This window comes from Dermacentor andersoni, chromosome 1 (genome assembly GCF_023375885.2).
Source record: "Dermacentor andersoni chromosome 1, qqDerAnde1_hic_scaffold, whole genome shotgun sequence".
Lineage (NCBI taxonomy): Eukaryota > Metazoa > Arthropoda > Arachnida > Ixodida > Ixodidae > Dermacentor > Dermacentor andersoni.
In genome coordinates, this window is record NC_092814.1 from 37,371,376 (window position 1) to 37,399,030 (window position 27,655).

Here is a 27,655-nt window from a genome sequence, read left to right on the forward strand (position 1 = left end):
AGTGAGTGAGTGAGTGAGTGAGTGAGTGAGTGAGTGAGTGAGTGAGTGAGTGAGTGAGTGAGTGAGTGAGTGAGTGCGTGACTGACTGACTGACTGACTGACTGACTGACTGACTGACTGACTGACTGACTGCATCCTGACCCATCCACTAGCCTGCGGCTATTGGGTCTAACAGTCTTTTGCGTATGCACTGTAACACCTATGATGATGATAATAAAGAAAGAAAGAAAGTTCACCAGAATGGAAAGGGAACGGTAAAAATCATATGAAAAAAAAAGGCATGGAATATGTTCATGCTTGTGTAGCAACAGACAACGAATATTGTACTGGATTAAGAAAATGAAGCAGCAGGTAATTGCTCGCTTAGAAGACCGATAAACATACAGTGCGATGCAACTTGAGAAATAATGGTATTGAAGCTTCCAAGACCTTAGAAGAAAAGAAAGAAAAAAAAGACTGAATCGTCGCGACAGCCCATCACAAGTCGCCGTAGGCGTCGAAGTCCCTAGCTATAACGAAATTATTTTTGAACAGCTCTGATAGCGTCCATGAAAGAATGGTTGCTTGCGTACTGTCAAATCCTCATGTGCTGCGCCATAAAGCTCACAGCACGGTGCGAAAACGCGCTCGCAGCGAAAGCGAAACAGTGCGTGGACAGGCATGTAGATGCGCAGTCGGTCACCGCGAACCCGAACGATCGTTGCATTGAAGCTTCATTCTGTTATGCTCCATTTGGTTACACAGACAGCCCACTATAAGAACATATATTTCGCATAGTTTTCTCTCAGCGATTGCCTGCCTTTCACGCAAGATACCGGTTCGGGGGAATTGATCGCGGCGGCCGCGCGCAGTGTCCCAGCTTACTGTACGTAGTAGGTAAAGAGATAGGGTCTGTTAATTATTCTGTGCTTTCTGTTTGTCCAAGATTATTATATTAAAGGAAAAATACTTCTGTCATTTCTAGAGTACTTGCAAAAATGTGCAGGGGGGCTTCCGATTAGTATATTTATTTAACGCCGATAACCAAACCTATGCGGAGCGCGCCGCGTTATGCCGCAAGTGAGGCGCTTCCGACAGATGGCGACTGTCCTCGACCCCGCCCCCAATACCGACATGAATAGTGACGGCCCCGTCGCTACAGTGCTGTTGTTAAATTGACCGGAACTATTTCACCGATGATGGGTGGGCCGCGCTCATTGGAACAATTACTCAGAAGCGTAATCTTAGTTTGTGGACATGTAGTGCATGTCGGCACAGGGTCCATTATAACACCATTGGGTGTGACGCGTGTGTCTGCACTTTATGTGCATCTGTGCGTCTGTCACATCTACGCCAAAAAGTAAGGTGCGGTGTTGTCGGATTTGTTATGCGTGAAATTTTTGAAAGTATGCAAGGTTTTCTCTAACTAATATGGGCGTGTTCAGATTACGGTAATCAAGCTCTTATGACCATTTTTTGCTTTCGATAAAATTTTCATATATGATGGGAAAATATGTTGACACAAAGGAATAACCCTTAGCTCTGCAGGAAACGCTCTAGTTTTCTTGGGAGAAATTTATTTATAACAAGAGGTGGAGAATATATGCTATTCTTGCGATTTCGTAAAGTTCCAAGTCTGAGGACCTCCTGCATGCACAATTACTTTTTGTCGTGCTTGAGTATTTTCTCATGTAAGCCTAACAACTTGTACTGTTTCAAACACTAAGTAACATTTCTTTTCTTGTCTTATTATTCTAAAAAAAAATCTTCAACTTTGCTCCACGAGCTACGCGCTACGAAGCCACTTTTCAGCCCAACCTTCACGCAAGATGTATCCAGATTTGATTACTGATCGCTGAGAAAATATTCATACACAATAAAATTGTATCGTGCATGCAGGAGGGTCCCAAACACGGAGCTTAGCTAAATCGCAAAATGGTATTCTCCACCCTTTGTCATATACAATCATGGTCATGGGACCTCGATTACCGTTCTTATCTCAACATGTCCATATATGTGTTCATATTCTTGTCATATGTGTCACTTTCATTTGTCAGTGGTTAAAGAGCTGGGCCCCGTCACTGTAGTGCTGATGTTAAAGTGCCGGGCCCCGTCACTGTAGTGCAGATGTTAAAGTACCGGGCCTCATCACTGTAATCCACGGAGGAAGGATGCTGTAATCACTACCATAGCGAATAGTGACGGCCCCGTCGCTACAGTGTTGTTAAAGTGCCGGGCCGCGTCACTGTAGTGCTGATGTAAAATGCCGGGCCCCGTTACTGAAGTCACGACCAACTTAGTAATGGTGGCAAGAAACAAAGACGCAAAATTTATGAGATTTCAGAGCACATGAAAGCGCACAGCTATCGAAACGGAGCCCTACAATAAGGGTATATTGCATATGCATATTATCTTGCGATATGCATAATATATTAACCCAAATAGTAAATAATGAATTGCGCTCTAATTACAGCATCAAATAGTGCCTTGGAACACCTCCCGACATCATCCTACAATGGACCTCAAATTGTGTGACGTATATATCACTTCGGGCGGACCAATGGCCTCAGGAACCTTTTAGGATTAGTGCAGGACATCTTTAGGATTTACCGAAGTCCTAATGCCTACATTCTAGATACTTATTGAGGATGCCTTTGCGTTGTCTGGGCAGTTTTATACTTAATTCATGGCTTCATTAAAGGTTCTCTACGCACAATTCTCCAGTTGAAGTATCTTGTTAAAGTAGGTTTGTTGCAGTACTAAATACTGCGTTGTAAAGGTATTGTGAAATAACAAAATGCGCACAAAAGCGTTTAAAATCCAGTATTTTAAGCGAGCGCGCTTCGCGTACTCCGCGTGCGATCGTCGCGCCGCGTCAGGTTTCATACAAGTGGTTGAGTGGGTTCAGTGTTCAGTCGCCTGCGCGTTTGGCTGACTTCCATCAGCGTTTCAGTTGTGTTTAGACTGGGTGACGGTGTTTGCGTTCGGCCGCATCGTGCGATCCAGACGCAAGAAAGGTTTGTCTCCGTCACTACAAAAGCTGCTGGTTTGCTGTGAGCCAGCAGCAGTAAAAGGAGAAGATGAAATTTGTTTCCGTGTTTCGTTTCTGAGTGTCAAAGTAGGATGAAGGTTGCAGTGCGCCGTGTGAACCTCTCCCGTGCCAAGATTGTTCACGTGTTTACTGCTTGTGCTTCAACTGTTTGATCGCCTAGTATCCGTACGTGAATGTAGTATGAAGGTGTCGACACATTTCAAGATTGCGCCGTCCATGCATATTTTGTCGCTTGGAACTGCCAAACTTCTTATACTGTTCGGTGAGTTCAAGGCGAGGAGGCACAAACGCGTGCACGTTCACCTGCGCATCCCGTGCTACTGTACCCGTGCTGATCGCCCGTATGCCTTAATTGTTCGCTCCTGGATAATCGCGCATTGCCCCTTAGCGTTGCCTGCTAAATGTGTTTGTTTTGCACACTTTCAGCTTTTACTGGTCACGTTAGCGGCACAAGTGCAAAGAACTGCACGAGAGAATGCGAAGCATGTGTTCCAGGGACGCACGCAAGCTCAGGTGAAAGAAACAAGCCATGATAGAGAAGCGCCTATTTTTGGCACAATATAGCGCCGGGCACCTGAAGGTAACGATTTCCTGTTTTCGCCTGCAGCATGCAACTGCTGCCCCATCCGAGGCCACTGTCCGAAACCAGCAGCGGACGATGCCTCCGGCACGCTGTGTCTGCCATGCAACACTGGAACATTCTGCAAGTAAGTGATTGATTTATCGGGTGTTATTAGACAGTATCTAAATACGCAACAATTCTAGGGACCTGGGTTGTCCAGCTTGCGATCCTTGCCCTCCGGGCACATCCACAGCTCAACGAAGCGCACAGAACTGCACACCCTGTGAAGCAGGTAAGGAAACGACGCAGCACTTGAATAGCCCATCATTTATGTAGCCCGTCGCAGCTGGCATGCCACCTACATGAGTGAATCAAAGACATAATCGAAATATAGCCATACGAAATTGTACATTTGCCTTTTGCATACTGCCATCAATTCAATTAAAAAGCCAAACATACAGTACACCTTGAGTTTCGGAGATTTCTTTTGATGACGCGATTGCCTAGGTATGTTCTGTTAGTGCATGGACCACATGCTATTGTCAGCTTTAACCGATTGCTGCATACATGTTTATTTGCCATTAAGAACAAACAAAAATATCAGAGTTACTGAAAAAAGTTAAAAACATTGGTGTAAAAAATGTATGGCATTAATTATAGCTCCAACTGGAACAATGTTCTTTGATTTTGATGACATTATTCTTGATTGTTCATATAATAGCTGAATATAAGCCCTTAGTGTGCTTCATATCTTATGTGTATTTTTTGCTTTGCATAGTCCTTTGGAACTTAATGCAGGCAGAAAAAGAATGCTTTCTTCCGCATTATTCAATAGCTTTTTATTGATGCTTTTCTCATTAGCTCTTGGAACATGGCAGTTCCAATGTTTTATTATACACATTGCTGGAATTTTCATTTTCTGACATATTCATTGCAATTATAGTTCTAAGAAGCAGTGCACACCTAGTGTAAAAAAATTGCTCCCCACACCCCTCCCCCAATGTGCTCACTCATGACTTGAAAATTTCTATTGTCCTTGAAACAGCAGTCCATGCATGCCATATCATCTATGAAACAACAATTAATGTTTGCTTCACAGAACAACAAGAATGTATCTCTCATTGAAAACATCAGATTAGGCTAGTAGCAAAAGTAATTTTTGTGGAATTTTGTTGGCACTCATTCAGGGTGTATGATTATCCTGTTTGTTCACAAACTTTTGCAAGTTGTGTTCCCATACACATTTTAACAAAAAAAGTAACTCAAAAATTATTTCCAATGTTATAGGGCTGCTATGTGTTTTATTGTGAGACGTGACACAGATTTAGAGTAAAATGTTGAATTTTCTTTTTTTTAATTCTATATTCTATATTAAGCTTGAAGTTCATTTTTGTGTAGCATATATGATACACCATGCTAACGGGTTGAAGGGGTACAGTCGTGTCGGGTTAACATAGACATTTTGGTTCCTGATCAATGTTGTCTATAAAGTGGGTCGTACATAATAATGAATCTTGATGGAAAACTAAGAACATTCATTGAGAAAAAAAAATGACTGTAGAATTTCTTCTTATGTATTGTGCTGTGAATTGGAATTGAAGTTTGAGAAAATCTCACTCGGGAAGTGCATTATTCTGGGCTCTGCTGTGTGAAAAAAAAATCTCTGTGCAGTTTGAAGCATCTCATGTGCCATTAAGGGCTGTGACAGTATGAAGCTTTCACTCAAAGAAAGTGAATCAAACAGAGGGATAGTGCAGGGCTGGTATAAGGTAAAACTATTCCAATCTGTTTTTATTCCACATCTGCCATGAGCCCTCCGTGATAAGCCAGAATGGTTCGGCTCCAGCTGATATAGGTAGGTGCCATGCCTATGTGGGCAGAGCCCAAGCCATTTTGACCCATCACGGAGGGCTAATGGTGGATTTGGAATAAAAACAGGTTGGAATATAGTACGGTAGCTAGCTGGGCGAGTCGGTACATCTGCATTATTATTACAGCATGCACTAAAAACACGGACGATGAAGAGAGATGTAACAAGAGCGCTCATGTTTTGTCTCTCTTTTTCATCTGTGTTTTTAATGTGCGCTGTAAGTAATAATAATACAGATTGGAATAGTTTTACATTATACCAACCCAGTATAGAGAGATCAAGAGCTTGTTGACCAAGTGAGCAACAAGAGGAAGAACTGCTGTGTCGCCATAGACTTTCATGCCAAAATGCCCGTAGAAGAATTGGAAGACATAAAAGTGACAGTCTTTGTCTCAGAAAGCACTTGCACTTCAGAAAACATGTGAGTCTATTATGTGACTGCCACAGCGAAAGAGGCGCTGGCCAGTGTAGTTATGCCAACAGTGCCATGTCTTGCTGCCACCGGCATGCCATGGGCGTTTAATTGTCATTGCGAGTAAGCCTTTTGACTTACTTTATTTAAAGGAGGTCATGTGCATACTGGCGATTAGCGAGACAAAAATACATGGGATTCTACAGGCTTTGTGCTTTTCCTTTCTCGCTACTGTCTGGCAGTACAAATACATTGGAGAAGTTTGTTGTCTGCAGAAGTTGTCCATAAGTCAAGTAGGTCATATTTACAAGGGCCATAATAACGAGACACAACTGTACTTGCCCCAGTGGCTGATTGTGACATCTCCTGCTCAGGACAAAGTTGTGGCTCCGATTCTCTGCCCCTCATTATGATGTCGCATTCTGACACCCATGTAACTAGATATGTGGTACTAACAAGGGGTTGTATGTTTACTGGCGATGTCCACTATAGGTTCCAGATTTCTTTTAAACCTACCTGCAAGTTTCCACATTAAAAAGAAAGCCGTTTTTCTTTGCTGATAACATTTTGAATATTGTGTTCCTTTCCCCTCTTAAAGCTGTCCAGCAACCAATGCACCCAAAGGGGCAAATGGGAAAAAAATGATATACTCGCCTTCATTTTTGAAGGCATACCATGACCTGCACCTGTGCAATTTTCTGTGTTCAGCAATATGCTTACAATACCTTGCATTGCCTTATAAAGTGGATGCAGCGAATGAACACAGCTCCCTTTTAACTGTTTCTGGTAGCTGTTCAAGGAAAGTATTCTCTAATGCTGTTGATTTATACTTCCTTCAGAATACTACAATGTTCTCATTTGACACACAGTTTGTGGCTGGTGACAGTTGTGGGTACTATGGGTAATCAGAATAAATCACGTTTGAATTCTTCCTTCCTGTGGCCCCCATCACTTTGTCAGTATGGAAGCAATTGGTACAATGCATTGTGACCAACTACACATTCTATGGCATTCACACTACATAGCATTAATCCGTGTCTCATCTGTCAGCCTCACAAAATAAAAAAAAATGTTCCTACATGAAGGTGAGCAAGCAGTCTAAGAGAGATGCACAGCCACACAGTGCGCTTGCTGCAGCTATCAATGCTGTGTTATTACAGAAATGCTTTCTTGCTGCTAAGTTGCTTGCTCTGTCAGCTGAGGACACTTTTTACATCTGGCACTGTTCCATTGCCTCACTTGTCTCATTTACTACCAGTGCCGATTTGTACTCGTGTACAGCTAAAGAGTGCAACTTTGAGCAACAAAGCTTCATTTATAAAAAATGTTGCGAAAAAAAAAAAAGATTTTGTTACCGTGCGCGTCGCACTCACTACCACTGTGAACATACCGTTTGTCATACTTGAATGTCCCCTTATCTATTCTTGCAATCCCATGTTCCAGCTTTGAGCTTGCAAAGCACTAGAACATGCTGTTGAGCATGGAAAGAGCTGTGAGGAGCTGCATCCTCAGCATTACAAGCTTTACATTGTGCACAGATGCTATTGTTGTGGCATATGAATATCCTCAAATATTGTGCCTGTAAGGAAGCTGATTCAATATTTGATTAAATCAACAATGCAAGTTTAGACAGATGCTACCCCATTTACATTTGCCATGCAACCTCTCTTTAACAAAGCTTGTAGCAAACATAAAAAAATTGGATCATTAATCAGTATTTCCATGTATAAGTATGCTAGGCTAGGCCAGATAACAAATAAGTTAACTCTAGACAATTTCATACCTCCTTCATTGAATTGCCTTATGTACAATGACATCGACGTATAATAATTGCACATGTCTTAATGATCACTTACTACAGCATCATGCTGCATGTTGGCTCTTTGTAAAGGAATAAACTCTTGACTGACATACAGATCTATCACTGATAGCATGCGATGTGGCAGTAAAATTTGGTCATTTGAAAAGCTTTGCTTCTTGTGGGGAGATACAGGCATCAAATGAAGTGCAGGGGATGTCTCTTTAAGCAAGCAAGGCTGTAATAATTGTGGATGATGTGCCCTTGAGCATGTCCAATTTGACGCAGTTCAAGAGCAGCTGCTGTTGGCTTAATAAGGGGCCTGAGAATTTCAAACTTTATTGCAATGTGATGGCCACTTGTCACAATCAACCATCACTGAGGTAAAACAATTTAAACAAAGCCAGCATTAAATGAAAGGAAGGATGGGTAAGAGGTGGAAAATGCTTTGCCGCTCAACTTCTTCAGCACCGGGGAGTGGTATTTCTACAAATGAAGATGACTTACATTTGCCCACGCACATCTGTGAATATTTACTGCAAATGTGCACTATGACATCTCCTGTATGACCATGATTAGTGATAGCTAGTTTGTGTCATCATCTCAAATTAGACCTTCTGAAAAATGTTTCTTGTTTCTACTTTTACGCAACCGATGCACCTTCAGAAATGACTATCTGGTATCCCAGCTGTCCAAGTAGGTGTAAAACATGTTATATTCAGCACGCATTGTTTCATAGAAGTGGTCGCTAAGCTTTATGTCCTTGTTTTCATTTGAGCTATTTTGAGAGAGAGAGAGAGAGAGAGAGAGAGAGAGAGAGAGAGAGAGAGAGCAAGGAGAGGAAAGGCAGGTAGGTCAACCAGACAAGCGTCTGGTTTGCTACCCTACACTGGGGATGAGGGAAAGGGGGAATAGAAAGAAAGAAAGAGGAAGGAAGTGATGACTGGGTGCAGTGAAGCACCGTGACACCGAAGTGGAGTTACATAGGTGGTGATCTGCGTTGATCACATCTGGGACGACCAAAGGGCCAGTGGTCGTTGCGCAAATAGGAGGCTGTGGGTGAGCTATGGGGCTTACTCGAGAGTTGCAAGCACTGGATTAAGAGCATCCAGTACTTGCACTGCACTTCGCACTGACGGAGTATGCAACTTGCTGAAAAGTACACAAAGGGTATTTATGAGGGACCGAAGCATCACAACCACTTGCTGGTCTTCTTTGGACAATTTATCGGGAGTCGGCACTGTAGACTCTACTGCAGTGCGCTGTATCCGTTGATGTGACTGTGGTTCCAGCTGTGGCACTGGCAGTGGCATCGGCTGTGGCATCGGTCATGGCTCCGGCTGTGGCATCGGTCGTGGCTTCGGTTGTGGCTTTGGCTGTGGCTCCTGCTGAGGCTTCAACTGTGGCTTCAGCTGTGCCATCGGCTGTGGCCCCGGCCATTTCTTTGGCTGTGGTTTCATTTGTGGCGGTGGCTGCCACTTTGGTAGCATGGGCCAAGCTTCAGTATTGGTGTTGTGCGGCGCGACCTCAAACTCGACTCCGCCAGGCCTAGGGGGCAGAGGAGGAGGAGTTGTCGGTTGTGGCATGCTCTTCAAGGAGGCATCTGTGTTCTTTGAAGTTTGACAGTGTTTGGAGCGTCGCTTTCTAACGGCCACAACAGCTTCCTGACAAGATAAACGGGCTCTCGCCATCTGCTTGAATACCTCCCATTCCTTCTTCATTTTGGGACAGTCCTTTGATGTAGCATCATGGGACCCAATGCAATTGGGGCATTTGAGAACAGTGGCTATACAGGAATCTGCAGCGTGGGGCTCTGCGCAGCGCGAGCAAGCTCTCATGTTCTCGCACACAGCACTTATGTGCCCCAGCCTCATGCAGTTGCAGCATTGGAGTGGCCTTCGGATAAATGATCGTATGGGGTGTCTAAAGTGTCCCACCTCGTCGTGTGAGGGAAGAGATTGGCCCTTGAAAATTAGCTTCATACAGCGGGATTCGCCGAGTCGAGACGTGCGAGTTATGGCGAAGCCATTAGCGGCTGGCTTCACTAGAATAGGCAAGTCAGCGCTGGAGATGGAGACGTCAACGTCGTAGATGACACCAGTAGTAGTGTCACTGTCCAGTGGAATATACGAGCGGACCTTCTTGCCGCCATGTTCCGTAAGTTTGCTCAAAGTTTGCAGCACAGTCTCATGTACAGTGTCAATAGCCAAGACATTTTTTCGTGCGTTGACTCTGACATCCGCGACTTGATTTGGTGTCACTGCTTCAAGAAGCATAGAGACAGACTGTCTGTTGAGTCGCTTCAGGTTGTCGGTAGCAAGTTCTGGTACAAATAGAATCGTACTGACTGAAGGATTCTGAGTTGCTCCTACAGTCGACGTGCTTGAAGACAGGTAGGTCCTGGTGTTTCTTCGTTTCGCCTTGCAGCTCCTCACTAACTGAAAGTCGTCATCGGAGAAGTCTTCACTGCTGAGCGACTAAACACTGGTATCGTTGCGGTCAGTTTCGCTCTGGAGGCCAGTGCACTTCCTAGACGCAGCGACCACTGACGTCGCCATTCCCAGCAGAGGTGCGAAGACGTCAAGTTGCATCCGGGCCACAACCCATGGCGGCTCCCCCGTGATATACACAGAAATCTGCCAAAATAGCTGAGCTAGAAGAATAGCGTCCTGGCTTGCAGTCACTTCGTCGTCGTCCTCCTGAGTTATTTTGAGAAATTTATAAGGAAGTGAAGTATGCAGCTACAAAATTTTGCCGCTCCATTCATCGTTAATTTTAACAAAGCTCAGCACAATGTAACGTTATTTTTTGGCATTCTTTTTTGCTCCTGTTTAAAACAGCCTATTCTAAATTTGTAACAAAGAAATATTGTATTAGTTTCTATAGACTATAGCCTTTGGGAATACACACATATCAGCAGACTGTATATGAAAGAAACAAATAATTTATAATTGATTCATATGTGTTTCAAAAGACAGGCTAGGGAGACATGGATCTGGCTAGCAAAATGTATTGCAATGCTGTTTGTGCAGAAAAATATTCAAGGCTCACGCCGAGTTGGCTCTGTTCGTGCCTGTGGGATGCCTTGCAACAAGCTGTCAGGAACGTGCATGAGCGTTTGTGAACCGAATGATGGCCAACTCTAGCTGTGTTTTTTTGTATTGACTCTAGCAGTGGACAAAGCAGTGATTGCTATGTAACATCGGTACGCTTCACGAGGTATGGATCACGAGCCTTGCATCAACTGAAGGTAGCAGGCACAGTTTGTAGTTTTCGAAATTGGTCAGTCTTATTTTTCAGTATAAATCTTGGTGTGTCATTGTAAGTGTGTGCAGTTGTCCATAGGTTAACTGTATGTAGCTGTTCTTGGCCAAGCTTTGCTGTCATCACTGCACAATGCGACAATTGATTGCCTGCAATCGCAAGATCCTCTCCAGAGTTTCTGCTGAAGTTTTACTATGCTTGTTCATGAAATGTTACCAAAGTATGTGTTCTGGGAACATGAAAAATTATGTTACTAAAATGTAAAATGATTTAGTAAACTTTCTGAATAGACATAACTTTTAACACAGAATTTCTTCCATTCCGAACAAGCTTTTGCTTGTCTTAGCCACATCCAACCCTAAGCTTTTGCGATTCTTTGCAGTGATCTTGAATAAGAGTTTTGCATACATTTTTATAGTTTAAGTTTAGATGCCCTGCTTTTGCATTTATGGCAGTCTGAACCTCTTGCTGTGCCAGTTATTTTACAGTCCCAATAATTTTTTTTTCTATGTTTTTGAACCTGTGCTTAGCACCATAGTGAATAGAGACTGCAGATAACTCTAGAGCATAGAGTTGCTCATAGGCACATAATTGCGGGAAGTTATTCTTCCTGCAATTCTTCCCACAAATGTGCCAAGAGTGATCATTTACAACATCATAAATTAGCCTATAGCTCATTGGCTATGGTGTTGTGCTTCCGAGCGCAAGGTTGCAGGTTTGATTCCTGGCCACAATAATGGCATTCAGGTAGGAGCAGAATGCAAAAACGCTCTTGTAATGAGCTTCAGTTGCATGTCCCAAGCATTCAAAAACAGTTCAGAACTTTCCACACAGTCTCTCACTGCCCCTGTGTAACACTGGAATGGTGAACCCACATCAATCAATCATCACAAATTTCTTTGCTGAAATGGGCACAATACCTCACAGGTTTCTACAAGCCTTTTCTTGGATCTGGCACATGCAGTGCCTGTTCTCAAGGCAGCTACACCTTGCTGAAAGGCTCCACTGAATGCACGGTCTGTCCTGCTGGCTTCTACTGCTCGGTAAGCAACATGAGCGGTGTTTCGTTTTTGGGACCAGAACATACATGACTGTGGTTCTTGCATGCCAGCATGTTCAATATTGCTAGTAAGCAGCTGTTGCAAGTGTAATGGGAAGTTGTTATGTAAATTGTTTCATTCTTTATGATTAACCTGAAATTTTCCATGTTTGAAAGAGTGAACTGCTGGGCTAGTTGGTTATCTGACATAATAAACGAGTTTTGCGCCTAAACCACACACACAAGAAAGGAGACAACATGGGCGTTTTGTGTTGTCTCCTTTCTTGTGTGTGTGGTTTTGGAACAAAACTGTTTTATTATGTCGGATTTCCATGTTTGAGCTATGTAAATTGGGACTCTACATTGCTGCACAATTTTGCTAGAATGGCAAAGCTTTCACTTCATGCTAGTACATTTATATCATCATCAGTACCTTTATCTCTCAAGCTTTTAGCTACCAGCCCTATCAGGCGTGTACTCGCAGGTAAAACATAGCTTGTTAAGTCTGGGCTCAGCAATCATCAGTCATAATACTATTGTGTTGATTAATATAATGAAACATAAAAAAACATAATTGAGTAGCAAGCTACAAAGAAGAGCATTTCTAGTACTCGTGAGTATCAGCTTGAATGCAGCAAAAAAATTGTGAAGAAAGCCTGTAGTGCATTTTTGAAAACCAGCGAGTTGAAGAAATATATTCCCCCACTCTAGACTTAGAAAAGGCATCAATTATATAGTGCAGCACCGTTATATTACGATTACATCCAATTTTTTTAGATGCAAGCCCAATTTTATGAATACTACTCTTATTTGATAACAGAGCTTTGGTTCTGGCTCAGCTACTCTTAGAAATATGTCATTACAAGTGCATTTGATTTTTTTCACTTGAGGTTTGATTGCTGGCCTCCTAGGAGTTCTACACATGCTAGGTTTTGGTCGTAAGAAATGAAACCGCACAGATCTGGAAGTTCAGGGCTCCAATATTTTGCACAGCATTGAGCGAGCAAGAAAAGCCTCGGCCAGGAGTTGTGTTTTGACAACGCCAAAATACTTGCTCTCTTGACCTTGGCTATCATCCTTTGACAATTTCTGCCCATTTTTTTTTCTGTTTTCCTTGTTTTCTTGCTTCATAGTGTGTTTCCTGTGGCAGTTTGCTCGCTCTACATTTCACTATGTTGCTGCTTGCTATTTATGCACTGCAGGCAGTGCACGTGAAGCGAAAGGCAACAGCCATGATGTTGTCTAAAACTTGATGAGGAACCCTTTAAGAACACTGAAGGCTTTATTGCGGTTTTGCACTGTGCAAACATAAAACATTCACACTGATGTTTAGAGAGTATGAAAAGCCACTGAGAATGTTTGTGAATGCACAGTCTGTCTGGAGCAAGCTTAAACAAAAGTTTCCCAGGAAAAAGTAGGAAGCTGGTATCTCGGGCCTTCCTACCAGAATTAGTGAATCATCATCTCTGCCTAGGCAGACTTGTAGTATGGTAGAAGAGGTGTCACAGGTACATGACGAATAAAATTCCACTAATACAGTGCAGTCCACTTGTAGAAACAATAAATGACTTGGTGTCTGTCTTTCTCTACGACATTGTTTATTCTTGGTAATCATCATCAGCAGCAGCAGCATCTTAATTTATTATTCCCTTAAAGGGCCCCTCACCAAGTCTGGCCATTTTGAGCTGACAAGCGCACAGCATACGTTGCACGATAACGATCGTGTCTGCAAAGTATTACATCTCTACGCACCGCGGAAAGATCTGAAATTTCAAATCGAATGCCGTTTTCCCTTCTCCTTGCGGCCACTGCGCTCAAAGGGGGAGGATGACATGCACATGCTAGTGCGCCTACGTACATGTGTTTGAACTGTTATGTCGCTCATGGTGACACGTGACTTCGAGAATTATTCAAGGCAACATCTTTTCTTTGTGTAATACATTGCTTGAATCGATGAATTAAAGCTTAGTGTAATAATAAAACATACAAACTGCACGTTTTTGTTTTACTTCGCACCGCAGCAAGAGAGATGTACTTCGGTTTCGTCTGCTTGTTCCCATTTCGTGCAGTCGCACGCGCAGACACTGAAACTATGCGATTTTCTTCCGTGCTTCAGCGTGGAATCATGCCCTGTGATCTGCTTGTGTCTGCCTCAGTATTCATGTAGCGCTGACTTATATCGCTAGTCAGGTGCCCTTGTGCACGGCATGCAAAATCGTGCGCTGCGTGAAACGAGACAATCGCAACAGCTCGCGTGCGACATCGTCAGTGGAAGTGCGCCGCGCCGCAAAAAAGCGTGAAGAAAAAAAAATGAAGGCGGGGCCCATGACGTATGCATTATGGGATCCTCGAGGTCTGGTATGAGAGAATGCAGGGAAAGAATTTCGCTTGTGGAGGCTAGATGGGGCAAATGGACAGAGCGTCTTGCTTGGCAGTGGAGCTCGCCTCCTGAAATCATGGATTCGCAGCACTGAAATACTTATATCGAGCCAATTTAAAAAATTTTTGCTCCCTAGAGGACACATAACAACTTCTAGTGTATAATCAAAATTTTCTACGGGGCATGAAGGCCCCTGCTTGAGGTATTGCATAAGGGGGGGTGGGGAGGGGAGTACATTTACAGAATACACTAAAATTGGTCAGTAAAACAAAGGGGCAAAAAATGTGAGAAGTCATTCAGGGAATAAAAAGCAGTTAAAAAACAACAGGATACACATGGTCAAAGAGGGATCACTAAGACATAATAGAAAAAGAATGTTACGTAGCATGCACATGGCGGAGCGAAACACAATTCAAGAACGCTTGGTACAGTGAAGCAAAATGGAAAAACAAGGCATGATTGAAACAAACAAAGCAGGGTGAACTGTAGGTAATAATACAAGAATTATATAGGTTGTGTGGATAATAAATCACGAAAGTTTACGTGATCACGTTCGAGGATGACCTATGCAGGTAGTTTATTCCATTCCACTATAGCAATAGGCAAGAACGCATTCTTAAAGGCGTTAGTAGATAGTCTGTAAAATTGCTTGGGTTACCACACTGTATGGTTATAATGATCCAACATTAGGAGTTTGTAAGCATCACTACTATAAGAGCACTTTAAACCTTTAAGTGTCACTGATGTACTGGTACGTTTCCATGCGTGCATCAAAATGAACTAGGTAGGAGATAGGAATGTGAGGATCATACCAAGGGTGCATTTGCCATTGTCCGTGTCATTTTTTCCATTTTACAAAACCAAAAGTAAACCGTTGTGTTTGTTTTACAATAACCAAGAAAAAACTTGATGCTGGGGTTTATCACTTCTGAAAAAAAAAAAAACAGACACTGAAAGGGTTAAAGACCTTAAAACATTTTATTTATTTTCATTTCTGTTGTGCTGCATACAATGTCATGAGCTAAAGATTGTGGTTCTCAAATCAAGTGCTAGTTTATGTTCTGCTTAAGAGTATTGTGACACAAACAAATTGTCTGAAATAAGTTGGTAGACTGTATTATGCTCCTTCATATTTCCAGTTGTGCTGTGGGACTGCTTGTGAAGGCCTGCCTTTTAAGTTTGGTGCCTCTTTCACTTCATGTATCAGTATGTTCAGTTTCCTTACCTCATAATATATTATGTAGATTTTATTATAAAATCAGTTGTCATTTGATGATTTATGATGATTTATGCCTCTTTTTTTCAGATTTATTGCCTAGAATGTGCTTTTTCATGCTCGTTTTTTTTCTCCTAGAACACTGTTTGTGCCCAAAGATGTCATCCCTAATGGTGCTCTAAATGTCAGTTTCAGGCTGGCTTTGATGGTTGGAACAATGTTGGAAAAAACCAGGTGTTGATCAGTGTTGTTGGCATAGGACTTGTACTCTTGCCACACTCATTTCGCAAGCATGAGATAGAGCATTAATTAGTGACGAAGGGTGTGAGTTGACGTGATTATGAACAGCAGTGAATGCCAGTGAGTTTAAGTGGATGTGAGTATGAACAGGAGTTAGTGCCGGTTAACAAGAGTACGAATGAATGTCAGTGACGGTGAGTTGGAATGGACATGGGTATGAACATGAGTGACTGTCGGCAAATGTTGGTTGACACTAGTACGAGTGTGAGTGCGCACCAGTAAGTGTTAATGGAAGCAACTATGAACACAAGTAAGTGCTGACAAGTATGCGTGGGTGCGAGTAGGAACGTGAGCGAGTACTGACGAGTGTGAGTGAATACATAGCCTGCAAAAATATTGCTGACTGAGTATGAGTGAGTATCCACTCATTCTGCCAACCTGTGGTTGTTGGAGAATGCACTAGGCATCCCTGCTGGCTATGCCTCTCAGTAGTTACAACACTGATGAGTTGTGTATTTCTTACTTATACTGACGAGGTTGCTACTCTTATTGAATGTTTGTGTGTGTATGTGTATGCATATGTACATCCATGCGTTCACTGTGTGGCTTAACAAAGTTCACCCTTCCTTCGCTTCATTTGAACAATATTTAGTGTTGTTGGTGAAAATTAATTTAATTAAAGTATGGGGTTTTACGTGCCAAAAGCTTATGAGGCACGCGATAGTCTGGATTAATTTTGACCACCTCAGGTTTTTTAATGTGTACCTAAATCTAAGTGCACAGGTGTTTGTGAATTTCGCCCCATCAAAATGTGGCCGCCGTGGCCGGGATTTGATCCCGCAACCTCATGCTTAGCAGCGCAACACCAAAGCCACTAAGCAACCATGGCGGGTTTTAGTGCTCTTCATCATATAGCCAATTGTGCAATCTTTGAGCAGTAAGTCTTTGCTATGTCCTCATCATTAATATCTGCATGTGAAGGTTTTAAAAGACAGGTCAGGCTAAGGCTGCCATGGTACATCCCTTATTTGTTGTCTGATTAATTCCTTGCAGTGCACACATTGTGGACCACTTCCTTGTCCTGATGATGCTATTTGTCCTGTTGGGAGCACTCAGCCAACCTATTGTTACAAACCACTGTTTGTCAAGCACGGCTATTCCTGTTACATGTCTGATTCAGCAATTGGAATCATCATTGGTGTCTGCATCTGTAAGTTTCTTTCTCTACACTATGAACCCCTGTTGGGTGAACTTGAACTAAAGTCATCTCTGTTTGCTGGCTTGTCGACTAATATGAAATAATGCCATCTATTGTGGCAGTGACGAGTTTACACATCAAGGCTAGGACAAGCCACGGCGACTCCATTTGTTGTTCACTTGGTCTCTACTGCTTTTTGAATTGAAGCTTTAGGACAGTAGTGATGAAAAAAGTGGCTATTTTTCTTAAAAAAAAAAAAAGAGGCTTTTGTTGTCATTCACTCAGAATCATTAAAATATCAGAATGAAGGAATATACAGGTACTGCACAACTGCAAGCAGCTGAGCAAGCCATTTGGTAACATACTTAGGTTGCCTGGCTGCACTTCTGGCCACCTTTGGGTAATGGGCAAGTTAAATTGGTGTTGTGCGTTGCCAAATGTGTTAAAAATTGTTCAGAAAAGGTTTAATTGTTCTCAAAGATTATGCGTGCTTGGGGGTGAATTTTACAAATGTGATTGTTGCCAAGGACAGCAGCACGTGGCCCCTTGTTACATACAACTAACTCTCCATTTTTTAGACAAATTCTTCAGCACCTTGTGTTTGTGACTTACAGTTTAGAACTAAGATAACATGACTTCCACACCATTGTGTTACAGCACTCAGTGTTCTTAGAAGGCAACAAAATAATTTGGAAGGAGATCTGGCACATGGCTTCAATGTGTGATGACAACTTTACATGTCAGAATGAGGGGCTGAGACTGGCCTAGCTAAACCTGCCTGCTTCAACACCTGCTCCACTATTCCCATCTGGCAGTCATCTGCCAGTCATAACAGAACCATTGCTAGATTTAGTTTGTGCATGCTTGCAATGAATGCAGTGGCATATAATAAATGAGTTCATTATGAGAGAGACCACACTCTGGACAACTTTTATCGTAGTTTTATTTGAAAATGGTGCTGTATAGTAATATATGTGACAGCTGGCCCTTTTAGAGAGCCTTTCTTTCTTCTTTTTCATACATGTTATTACACTCACCACTGGCTCATAAGGGAAAAGAAAAAAATGCAGGGACACCATGTTATAGTTTGCTACTGAGGAAATGCTAGTAACAAGTTCACAAAATGTATTGTGTTCTTGGCTATACTTGTGGACAACTTTTCTTAGCATTGAAGGGAAGGCTACAGGGACGGAGCTTCTGCATGTGTACTCCTACGCAAAGTACATATTGTTACGTAGGAAGGCGCAGACGAAAAGCTATGTACAAGTATATTTACAAGAAAATACGCTGCTCTTGGCCAAGAGGCAACAGCCCGCGCTAGCTTCTCATCGTCGTCGTCGTCTTCGCACTGCTCGCCTTTTCGTGATCGCACATATTGTTCATAGCACTACCCCCGGCTGCAAAAGCGCCGTCCCGGAGCGACTCAAGATCGGACTCGGAAGCAGTGTAGTAGGCCTTGAGCCTACTGACATGCACGACATCACTTGATGGCAGAAGAGAGGACGAGGTTGAACCCACAGGAGCAATTTCGTAAGTCACAGGCGTCACCTGGCGCAGTACGTGGTAGGGCCCTGTGTATCGCCAAAGGAGCTTCTCTGAAAGTCCGACGTGACGGGAGGGTGACCACAGGAGCACGAGCGCACCAGGCGAAAACTGTATGTCACGATGGCGGGCGTTGTAATGACACTGCTGAGTGGCTTGTGAGGCCGTCAGTCGAGCACGGACAAGCTGGCATGCATGGTCGGTGAGGGCGATGGCGTCGCGCGCATACTCGCTTGTTGAGATCGCAGCAGGAGGAAGTGCCGTGTCTAGGGGCAAGGTAGGTTCGCGACCGTACAGTAGATAAAATGGAGAAAATCCGGCGGTGTCGTGCCGGGAAGAATTGTACGCAAATGTTACGTAAGGAAGGGCCCAGTTGTGGTGGTCTTTGGAAACGTACTTGGACAGCATATCGGTAAGAGTACGGTTTAACCGCTCTGTCAGGACATTGGTTTGAGGATGGTATGAGGTAGTCAGTTTGTGTTGAATGGAGCAGGAACGCACAATGTCAGCGATAACTTTCGAGAGGAAGTTTCGACCACGGTCAGTAAGCAGCTGTCGCGGGGCGCCATGAAGCAAGATGATGTCACGCAAGAGAAAGTCCGTGACGTCAGTGGCGCAACTGGTAGGGAGAGCCCGAGTGATAGCGTATCGGATGGCGTAATCAGTCGCGACGGCTACCCATTTGTTCCCAGAGGATGACGTGGGAAAGGGACCGAGCAGGTCTAATCCAACACGAAAGAACGGTTCTACAGGGACGGTGATCGGCTGGAGATGACCGGCAGGTAGCACCTGAGGTGTTTTCCGACGCTGGCAGGGATCACAGGCAGCAACATAGCGTCGAACGGAGCGAGCGAGACCAGGCCAATAGAAGCTGCGGCGGACGCGGTCGTACGTGCGGGTTACCCCAAGATGTCCTGCAGTGGGTGCGTCATGCATCTCAAAGAGCACAGTCTGTCGTAGCTGTTTTGGCACGACAAGAAGAAGATCAGAGCCGTCAGGGAGGAAGTTCCTTCGATACAGAATGCCGCCCTGGAGGACATATCGGCGAACGGATGCGTCGGTAGGTCTTGAGCGCAGACGCTCGATAAGTGCTCGCAGCGATAGGTCTCGGTACTGCTCATCGGCGATGTTAGCGAAGGCAGACACAGAGAAAATGCCGTTGGCGCTACTACTGTCGGCGTCGTCAGGCTCGTCGACCGGGTAGCGAGACAGACAGTCAGCGTCCTTGTGTAGATGGCCAGATTTATAGGTGACAGTATACGAATATTCTTGGAGGCGTAAGGCCCAGCGACCAAGTCTTCCTGTAGGATCTTTCAGTGAGCATAACCAGCAAAGCGCGTGATGGTCTGTGACAACGGAAAAGGGTTGGCCATATGAGTATGAGCGGAATTTCGCAACCGCCCAAACTAGGGCCAGACACTCACGCTCAGTGATGGAATAGTTGCGCTCCGCGGGTGAGAGAAGCCTGCTGGCGTAAGCGATAACAAGGTCGTGGCCATGCTGGCGTTTTGCCAGTACTGCGCCAATTCCGTGACCGCTCGCATCAGTACGGACTTCAGTAGGCGCAGAAGGATCGAAATGGGCCAGAACGGGAGGCGTTGTGAGAATGTCGATTAGATGTGAGAATGCAGAGGCCTCGTTATCGCCCCACTGGAAAGGGGCGTCTTTTTTCAAAAGCTCGGTTAGTGGTCGTGCTATGGCGGCGAAATTTCTCACGAAATGGCGGAAGTATGAACAAAGGCCGATGAAGCTGCGCACATCCTTGACACACTTCGGAACAGGGAAGTGCGCAACAGCATGGATCTTGCCTAGGTCCGGTTGCACTCCGTTCGCGTCAACGAGATGTCCAAGGACGGTAATCTGGCGACGGCCGAATTGACACTTCGATGCGTTGAGTTGCAGACCGGCTCGACGAAAAACGTCCAGGACTGCTGAGAGGCGCTCGAGGTGCGTAGCGAATGTTGGGGAGAATATGATAACGTCATCCAAGTAGCACAGGCACGTGGACCATTTGAAACCGTGAAGAAGGGAGTCCATCATGCGTTCAAAAGTGGCAGGGGCATTACATAGACCGAACGGCATCACTTTGAATTGATAAAGACCGTCGGGTGTTACAAAAGCAGTCTTCTCGCGGTCGAGATCGTCCACGGCAATCTGCCAGTAGCCGGAGCGAAGGTCAATAGAGGAGAAATAGCGAGCACCGTGGAGGCAGTCAAGGGCGTCATCAATCCGAGGTAGGGGATACACGTCCTTTTTGGTAACCCTGTTAAGGTGCCGATAGTCCACGCAAAAGCGCCATGAGCCATCCTTCTTTTTGACCAGTACAACAGGTGACGCCCATGGACTATATGATGGTTCAATAATGTTCTTGGCAAGTATTTTGCGAACTTCTGCGTGAATAACTTGACGCTCAGCTGGTGACACTCGATACGGGCGGCGATGAATAGGAGGGGCATCGCCGGTATTAATGCGATGTTTGACAGCTGTAGTTTGGGCCAAAGGACGATCGTTAAAGTAAAAAATATCGTGGTAGGAAAACAGAAAGCGGTAGAGCTCACGAGCGTGCTCGGACGGCATGTCGGGCGCAATCATTTTCTGTAAGTCGGCGATGGTACAAGGTGCCGACTCCGATGGTAGAGGAGGATCAGCTGAATTGTCGCCTACTGCAATAGATGCTACAGAGTTATGCTACTCGAATGAGCAAAACTGGGCCAGAGACATCCCGCGTGGCAGCACTTGTGTCGTCAAGCCAAAATTGACCACTGGCAGGCAGACGCAATTCGCCGTGATAGATAAAACTGTATGAGGTACTGTGATCCCGTGTGTAAGTAGGACGTCTTGCATAGGAGCCGCGATGTAGTGACCGTCTGGGACTGGTGGGGAAGACACTAGGTCAACGTAGGTCAGTGCAGAAGGTGGCAAGCGAACGAAGTCGACGGAACTGAGGCGACTGGGGTGTGGTTCTGCAGGATCCAGAACAGGCAGGTCAAGGCGGAGAGTACTGGCAGAACAATCGATAAGAGCAGAATGTGCGGAGAGGAAGTCTAAGCCGAGGATGATGTCATGGGGACAGTGGGCGATGACTGTGAATAGCACGATTGTTGAGCAATCGGCGAAGGAGACGCGGGCGGTACACATACCAATCACGGGGGCCGTTCCGCCATCGGCGACACGGACAACAGGCGTCGTGGCGGGCGTGATAATTTTCTTGAGCCGCTTACGAAGGTCAGCGCTCATTACGGACAAATGCGCCCCAGTGTCTATGAGTGCAGACACAGAAACACCGTCGACTTGCACGTCAAGAAGGTTCAGATGAGTAGGCAAAGTCAGTAGAGGATTTGGCGGCGTAGGGAGCAATGCAGCGTCACCTCGAGGCGCTGCATCGTCTAGTTTTCCGGCTGGGAGCGGCGTCCGAAGGGAGTCGGCGAATAGGAGCGACGGGGCTGGGGAGAGCGAGATTGTCGTTGTTGGGGCGAAGACGAACGAGAATAGGAGCGGTTCGGTGCAGGAGAATCAGCGGCGGCGTTATCGGAGCGTGTGGCATAGGGACGAGAAGGGCCACCTGGGGGGCGAGAGTAGGCGGTATAAGTAGACCGGGTCGGGGAACTCCAGCGACTGCGACAGTGCCGAGAAATGTGCCCGATTCGATGGCAGTGGAAACAAATGGGCTTGTCGTCAGCAGTGCGCCATTCAGATGGGTTGCGGAAACATGGTGGGTAAGAAGATGCGGGACGGGGCGGAATCGAAGGAGCCGGGCGGGTATCAGGACGATGGGCCGAGCAGATGGTGTGAAGACCCATGTTTTCGAACTCTTGGCGGACAACTGCCTGGATCAGTGAGACCGTGACTGCAGATGTGTTGGTGGGACTGGAGTCGAAGGCAGCCGGATAGGCGGCCTCGATCTCACGCCAGACGATCCTGGTAACATCGGCAGTGTTGTTGGGACGAGGAGTGTCGGCACAGGAAGATGTCGCTGGGGTGTTGGGCAGACGGGCAAACTGCTGGTCAATACGTCGGCTTTTAGCGAGTTCCAGGCGGCGGCACTCTTCTATAACAGCATCCACCGTCGCTACGTTGTTGCAAACGAGCAAGTTGAAGGCGTCATCGGCAATGCCTTTGAGGATGTGGGCAACCTTGTCGGACTCAGTCATGTGGGTGTCAACTTTGCGGCACAGAGCCAAGTCGTCCTGAATGTACGTGACATAGGGCTCTGTTGACGTCTGCACACGGCCGGAAAGCGCCTTCTGCGCGGCAAGTTGGTGACCGTAGGGGTTGCCGAACAAGTCCCGAAGCTGTGTCTTAAGTGAATCCCAACTGGTGAGCTCATCTTCGTGTGTGCGATACCAAACTCTAGGTGTGCCACCGAGGTAAAAGACTACGTTGGCGAGCATAATAGTAGGGTCCCACCGGTTATTGCGGCTGACGTGTTCATACAGGCTGATCCAGTCATCGACGTCTTCCCCATCTTTGCCCGAGAATACGCCAGGATCACGGGGAGCGGGGAGAGTGATGTAGGTCGTCGAAGTGGCAGCAGGTGTCGGAGCCGGGGGAGTCCGGTTGTCGTCGCCGGGAGCCATGAAGGAAGGGTCGACGTACCGTCCACTGCGAAGCTCCGTGACGAGGTACAGGGAACGTCCACCTCCACCAGATATGTTACGTAGGAAGACGCAGACGAAAAGCTATGTACAAGTATATTTACAAGAAAATACGCTGCTCTTGGCCAAGAGGCAACAGCCCGCGCTAGCTTCTCATCGTCGTCGTCGTCTTCGCACTGCTCGCCTTTTCGTGATCGCACATATTGTTCCGTAGCAATATTATATATACAGTCTCCCTAAGCGTCGCGAAGGCAGTGATGTCACTATGCAAGCACAAAAATCTAGTACTTACTGAACTCTATTCCTACCTTGGTAAAGCTTGTCTATCTAACCAGTATATCATTATATGCTGCGTACCTGGCCATAGGGGAATCGAGGGTAACATTCTGGTGGACCAGATGGCCACATCGATTGCATCACATGCTGTTAATCCTACCGCTGCTGTCCTTGTCACAGATCTGAAGCCTTCCTTATGAAAGAAACTGCGAAACCACTGGCAATGCCCGTGGGACGCAGAAATAAATAATAAACTGCATGTGATGAAGCCACGGTTAGGTTTTTGGCCCTCCACAACAAAATCACGGTGAACAGATGTCCTATTCTGTCGTCTCAGAATAGGACACACATTTGGGATCCATAATTTTCTACTTACTGGAAATGAACCTCCAACCTGTGGTAGATGTGGTAAGAGGCTGACCGTTCTCCACGTCCTCCTGGAGTGTCGGGAAGCCGAAGCTGAGAGAAAGAAACATTTTCCTCTTGCATACCGTTATTGCAGTCCTCTTCACCCGGCTATGTTTCTTGGGAAGGAACCACTTTTTAGCACAAAAGCAGTCGTCGTTTTTTTTTTAATAATGTTGTCCTACATGTTATAAGCCCAATAAATTCGTAGTGCATCCTCTTTCCAGAGGATGGCACTGTGATAATTGTTTCATATAGCACATGCCTCCAAGCCCTTGTGTTTCAAGGGCTCTAACGAGGCAGTAGTGCTCTAGTGAATTTTAGCATCTGACATATTTTGTATATGGTATCATTCTTTCGCAATGCATGATTAATGCTCATAGTACACCTCATTTCTCATTGCCAAATTCTTATTACACATACGTTTTATACACTTTAGATCGACTATTTTTAAGGCCCCTTTACAGCTACGTCACAGAAACTTCATAGAACTCATAAACACACTGCGAACTCATTACTACACGCATGGCGCTCTTTGGCCATACCTGGCCCTTGCGCCACCAAACATTAAACATTCATTTGTTACCACTGCGGGCCATAGCCGTTTCCCTGGGTGGAAACACACCGAGTCGAGTGTGTCATTGGACACTCATGCCGGTAGTGCCCACTCTGACCACAACTTTAGCATGAGCCAGCCTGGTATGTATCTTCCCTGTACCCTCTCGGTGCCTGCTGCCTATAAGAGACATGAGAGGAACCTCCAGTGTTCAGAGGATTTCGTTGCCGGTCTGAGGGAGTGGACCGGGGTGGTAGCGGGGGGAAGTCATCACGGGCATCCCTAGTCGTGCAGGGCCCCCGCCATCGTGGAGAGTTTCCGGCAATGGGGCCAAGAGAACCAAGTTCTCTATCTGGGCCCACCACGGAAGTTCGTGGCCGGGAACAGTACGACAGTACTGTCCCAGTATTTGTCTCCCTCCAGGTACAGGCTGGCTCGAGAGCAACGTCGGCAGGTGGTGACGGAGCGTAGTGTTGCTCCCAAACGAGCGTCTCTGTGATTCGCTGCAGGAAGCCCGCAAGTTCCTCAAGGCAGGAAAATGAATGGCCAAAGAGATAAGGCCAGAAGCAAGGGTGGCACTTTCGCAAAACATGTGCAACCTTAGCGGACTCAGTGGCGCAGGGATCAGCGCGTCGAAAGAGTTCCTGCATGGCCCGAACATATTCTTGCAGACCCTCATCTGAGTGTTGTGTTCGGGCGTCCAGCTCATGTCGAATGTGGTAGTTGTAGTCTACTGGCAGAAACTCCATTCAGTACGCCACGACGAATTGGTCCCAGGACAGGAACAAAGGCTGCAGGCGCAGCCACTGTGCCACGGTACCTCGAAGAGCAACGGGCAGTACTCCTTCGAGCAAGTCAAGCTCCGAGACACCCGAAACCGTCCTGTAAAGGGCTAAATCATTCAGAAAATCAGTGACAGATTTCCCGACCTCGCGGTCGCTAAACAATGGAACATCCAACGTCAGCTTCGTCAGTGCCACAGGCTGCGTGCGCTCGTGGCCTATGCGCGGGGCGGCGGCCATGTCCTCGATCCAAGCTGTTAACGTCTGGCACAATGGGCCGATCTGGCCCAGATTTATTCAAATCTAGGCCGATAGTTTTTTCAAATAATCATATTCCGAACTCTAGGGTTGGCTTAGATTCGAGGACTTTAAAAAACACGCCAGTTTTTCATTGAAACTGCTAACTATGGTGCATAGCTAGTGCCATCTAGAAAAGTCAGTATCGCAGCCGCTACTAGCCGTGCCAGTAGCCAACCGTACACAAGCGAGGTCGCCATTTGACCTTTGTTGTGTCGGCCGTATCGGTGTGGAGCGTGGTGTTATCACGATGGCACCAAGCAGGAGAAGCCACTACAGTGCCAGGTACCTTGATCGTGCACGCCTTTAAATAGTGCAGCATATCTAATGCGCTTGACAGTACCGAAGATAGTGCACTGTTTGAAGGTGCCAGTGACAAGGAACACAGCGACGACGACGTTGAATGAGCTCTGCATGTTCAGATTCAATAAATGCTGTTTGCATTTCATGAACGCTGTCCTTGCTCTTTTTGTTCAGCCTACATTCGAGGTAATATTTTGTTGTTGTTGTTGTTGGCTTCGGACTTTAGGGGGCCGGCTTAGAATCGGGCTCAGCTTAGATTCAAGTAAATATGTTATTGTACCTAAAAAGGCATCCTCGTCTTGGTCATCTTGGGGTGGCGGGTCAGGCGCGGCCAGTAATACTTTTCCTGTATCCTTGATAGCGTCCGGGAGAATCCGAGGTGCCCAGAAGTCGGATCGTCATGTAGGGACTGCAGTACTTCTGGACGCAGCGCTGAGGGAACAACAATAAGGTAGTTGATGCGGACTGGTGAGAAGTTCTTCTTTATGAGTAGGTTGTTTTGAAGCAAGAACAGACAATCCTCGCTTAAATGCCCTAAGGACAATATCGGTGTTCCCTTCCAAATACTCGACGAGGCTTTTTAGCTCCAGGTCTGCTCGTTGCTGTTCAGCGAAGTCTTCTGCGCTTATTCTTCCAAGGAAGTCATCTTGTGGCGGCGGGTCAGTAGGAACGCATGACAGGCAGTCAGCATGAGAGTGTTTTCGTCTGGACTTGTAGATTACAGGGATGTCATATTCCTGCAGTCTGAGGCTCCACTGCGCCAGCTCTCCTGAAGGGTCCTTTAAATTCGCTAGCCAACGCAATGCGTGATGGTTGCTGACGACTTTGAGTGGCCTGCCATATAGGTAAGGGCGGAATTTTGCTGTAGCCCAAATGATGGCAAGGCATTCCTTTTCAATTGTAGAATAATTGCCTTCGACTTTTGACAGCGGCCGGCTAGCGTAAGCTATCACTCGTTCAAGTCCGCCTTTCCTCTGGACTAGGACGGCACCGAGGCCTAGGCTATTGGCGTCAGTGTGGATTTCAGTATCGGCGTCCTCGTCGAAGTGCCCAAGTACCCGTGGCAACTGCATGCGTCGTTTGAGTTCTTGAAATGCATGGACCTGCAGCATTTCCCACTTGGCCTCGACATCACATTTGGTTAGATGTGTCAGCGGCTCAGCGATGCGTGAAAAGTCCTTGACAAAGCGCCTGTAGTAGGCCCACACGCCAAGGAATCTACATACTGCCTTCTTGTCGATGGGCTGAGGGAACTTTGTGATGGCAGCTGTCTTCCGCAGGTCGAGGGAGACTCAAGGTTTGCTGATGACATGGTCTAAGAACAGCAGCTCACCGTAAGCGAAGCGGCATTTTTCCGGCTTGAGAATAAGCTTGGAAGACTTGGTGGCCTCTAGTATTGTCGTATGCCGCCTGAGGTGATCGTTGAAATTTCTGGCGAAGACGACGACGTCATCCAAGTAAACAAGACAGGTCTGCCACTTCAATCCTGCTACAACTGTGTCCATCACGTGCTGGAATGTTGCAGGCGCCGAGCACAGTCCAAATGGCATAACCCTGAACTCATAGAGGCCGCCTGGTGTGATGAAGGCAGTCTTTTCGCGATCTCTCTCGTCAACTTTTATTTGCCAGTAGGCAGACTTGAGGTCCATCGACGAGAACTATTTAGCGTTGCAGAGCTGGCCCAATACGTCATCTATCTGTGGGAGGGGTATACGTCCGTCTTCGTGATCTTGTTCAGTCGACGGTAATTGATGCAAAAACGTAGGGTTCCGTCCTTTTTCTTCACCGACTACAGTAGATGCCCACGGGCTTTTCGATGGCTGGATGATGTCGTCGTGCAGCATTTCATCGACTTTTTGCCTAATAGCTTCGCGTTCTTGTGTTGAAAC

The 27,655-nt window shown here is 45.9% G+C and overlaps 1 protein-coding gene across 1 annotated transcript in view; it reads left to right on the forward strand.

Annotated features, from left to right (window-relative positions):
• Positions 1 to 2,537: 2,537 nt before the first annotated feature.
• The window catches only part of LOC126543168 (uncharacterized), a 47,721-nt gene continuing 22,603 nt past the window's right edge, over positions 2,538 to 27,655 (forward strand). Inside the window, exons 1-6 of the mRNA XM_055061325.2 lie at positions 2,538 to 3,293; positions 3,458 to 3,544; positions 3,639 to 3,738; positions 3,797 to 3,885; positions 11,865 to 11,980; positions 16,866 to 17,022. Of these exons, the coding sequence (XP_054917300.2) occupies positions 3,212 to 3,293; positions 3,458 to 3,544; positions 3,639 to 3,738; positions 3,797 to 3,885; positions 11,865 to 11,980; positions 16,866 to 17,022 (631 nt within the window). The 5' untranslated portion in view covers positions 2,538 to 3,211. The remainder of the gene's footprint in view (positions 3,294 to 3,457; positions 3,545 to 3,638; positions 3,739 to 3,796; positions 3,886 to 11,864; positions 11,981 to 16,865; positions 17,023 to 27,655) is intronic.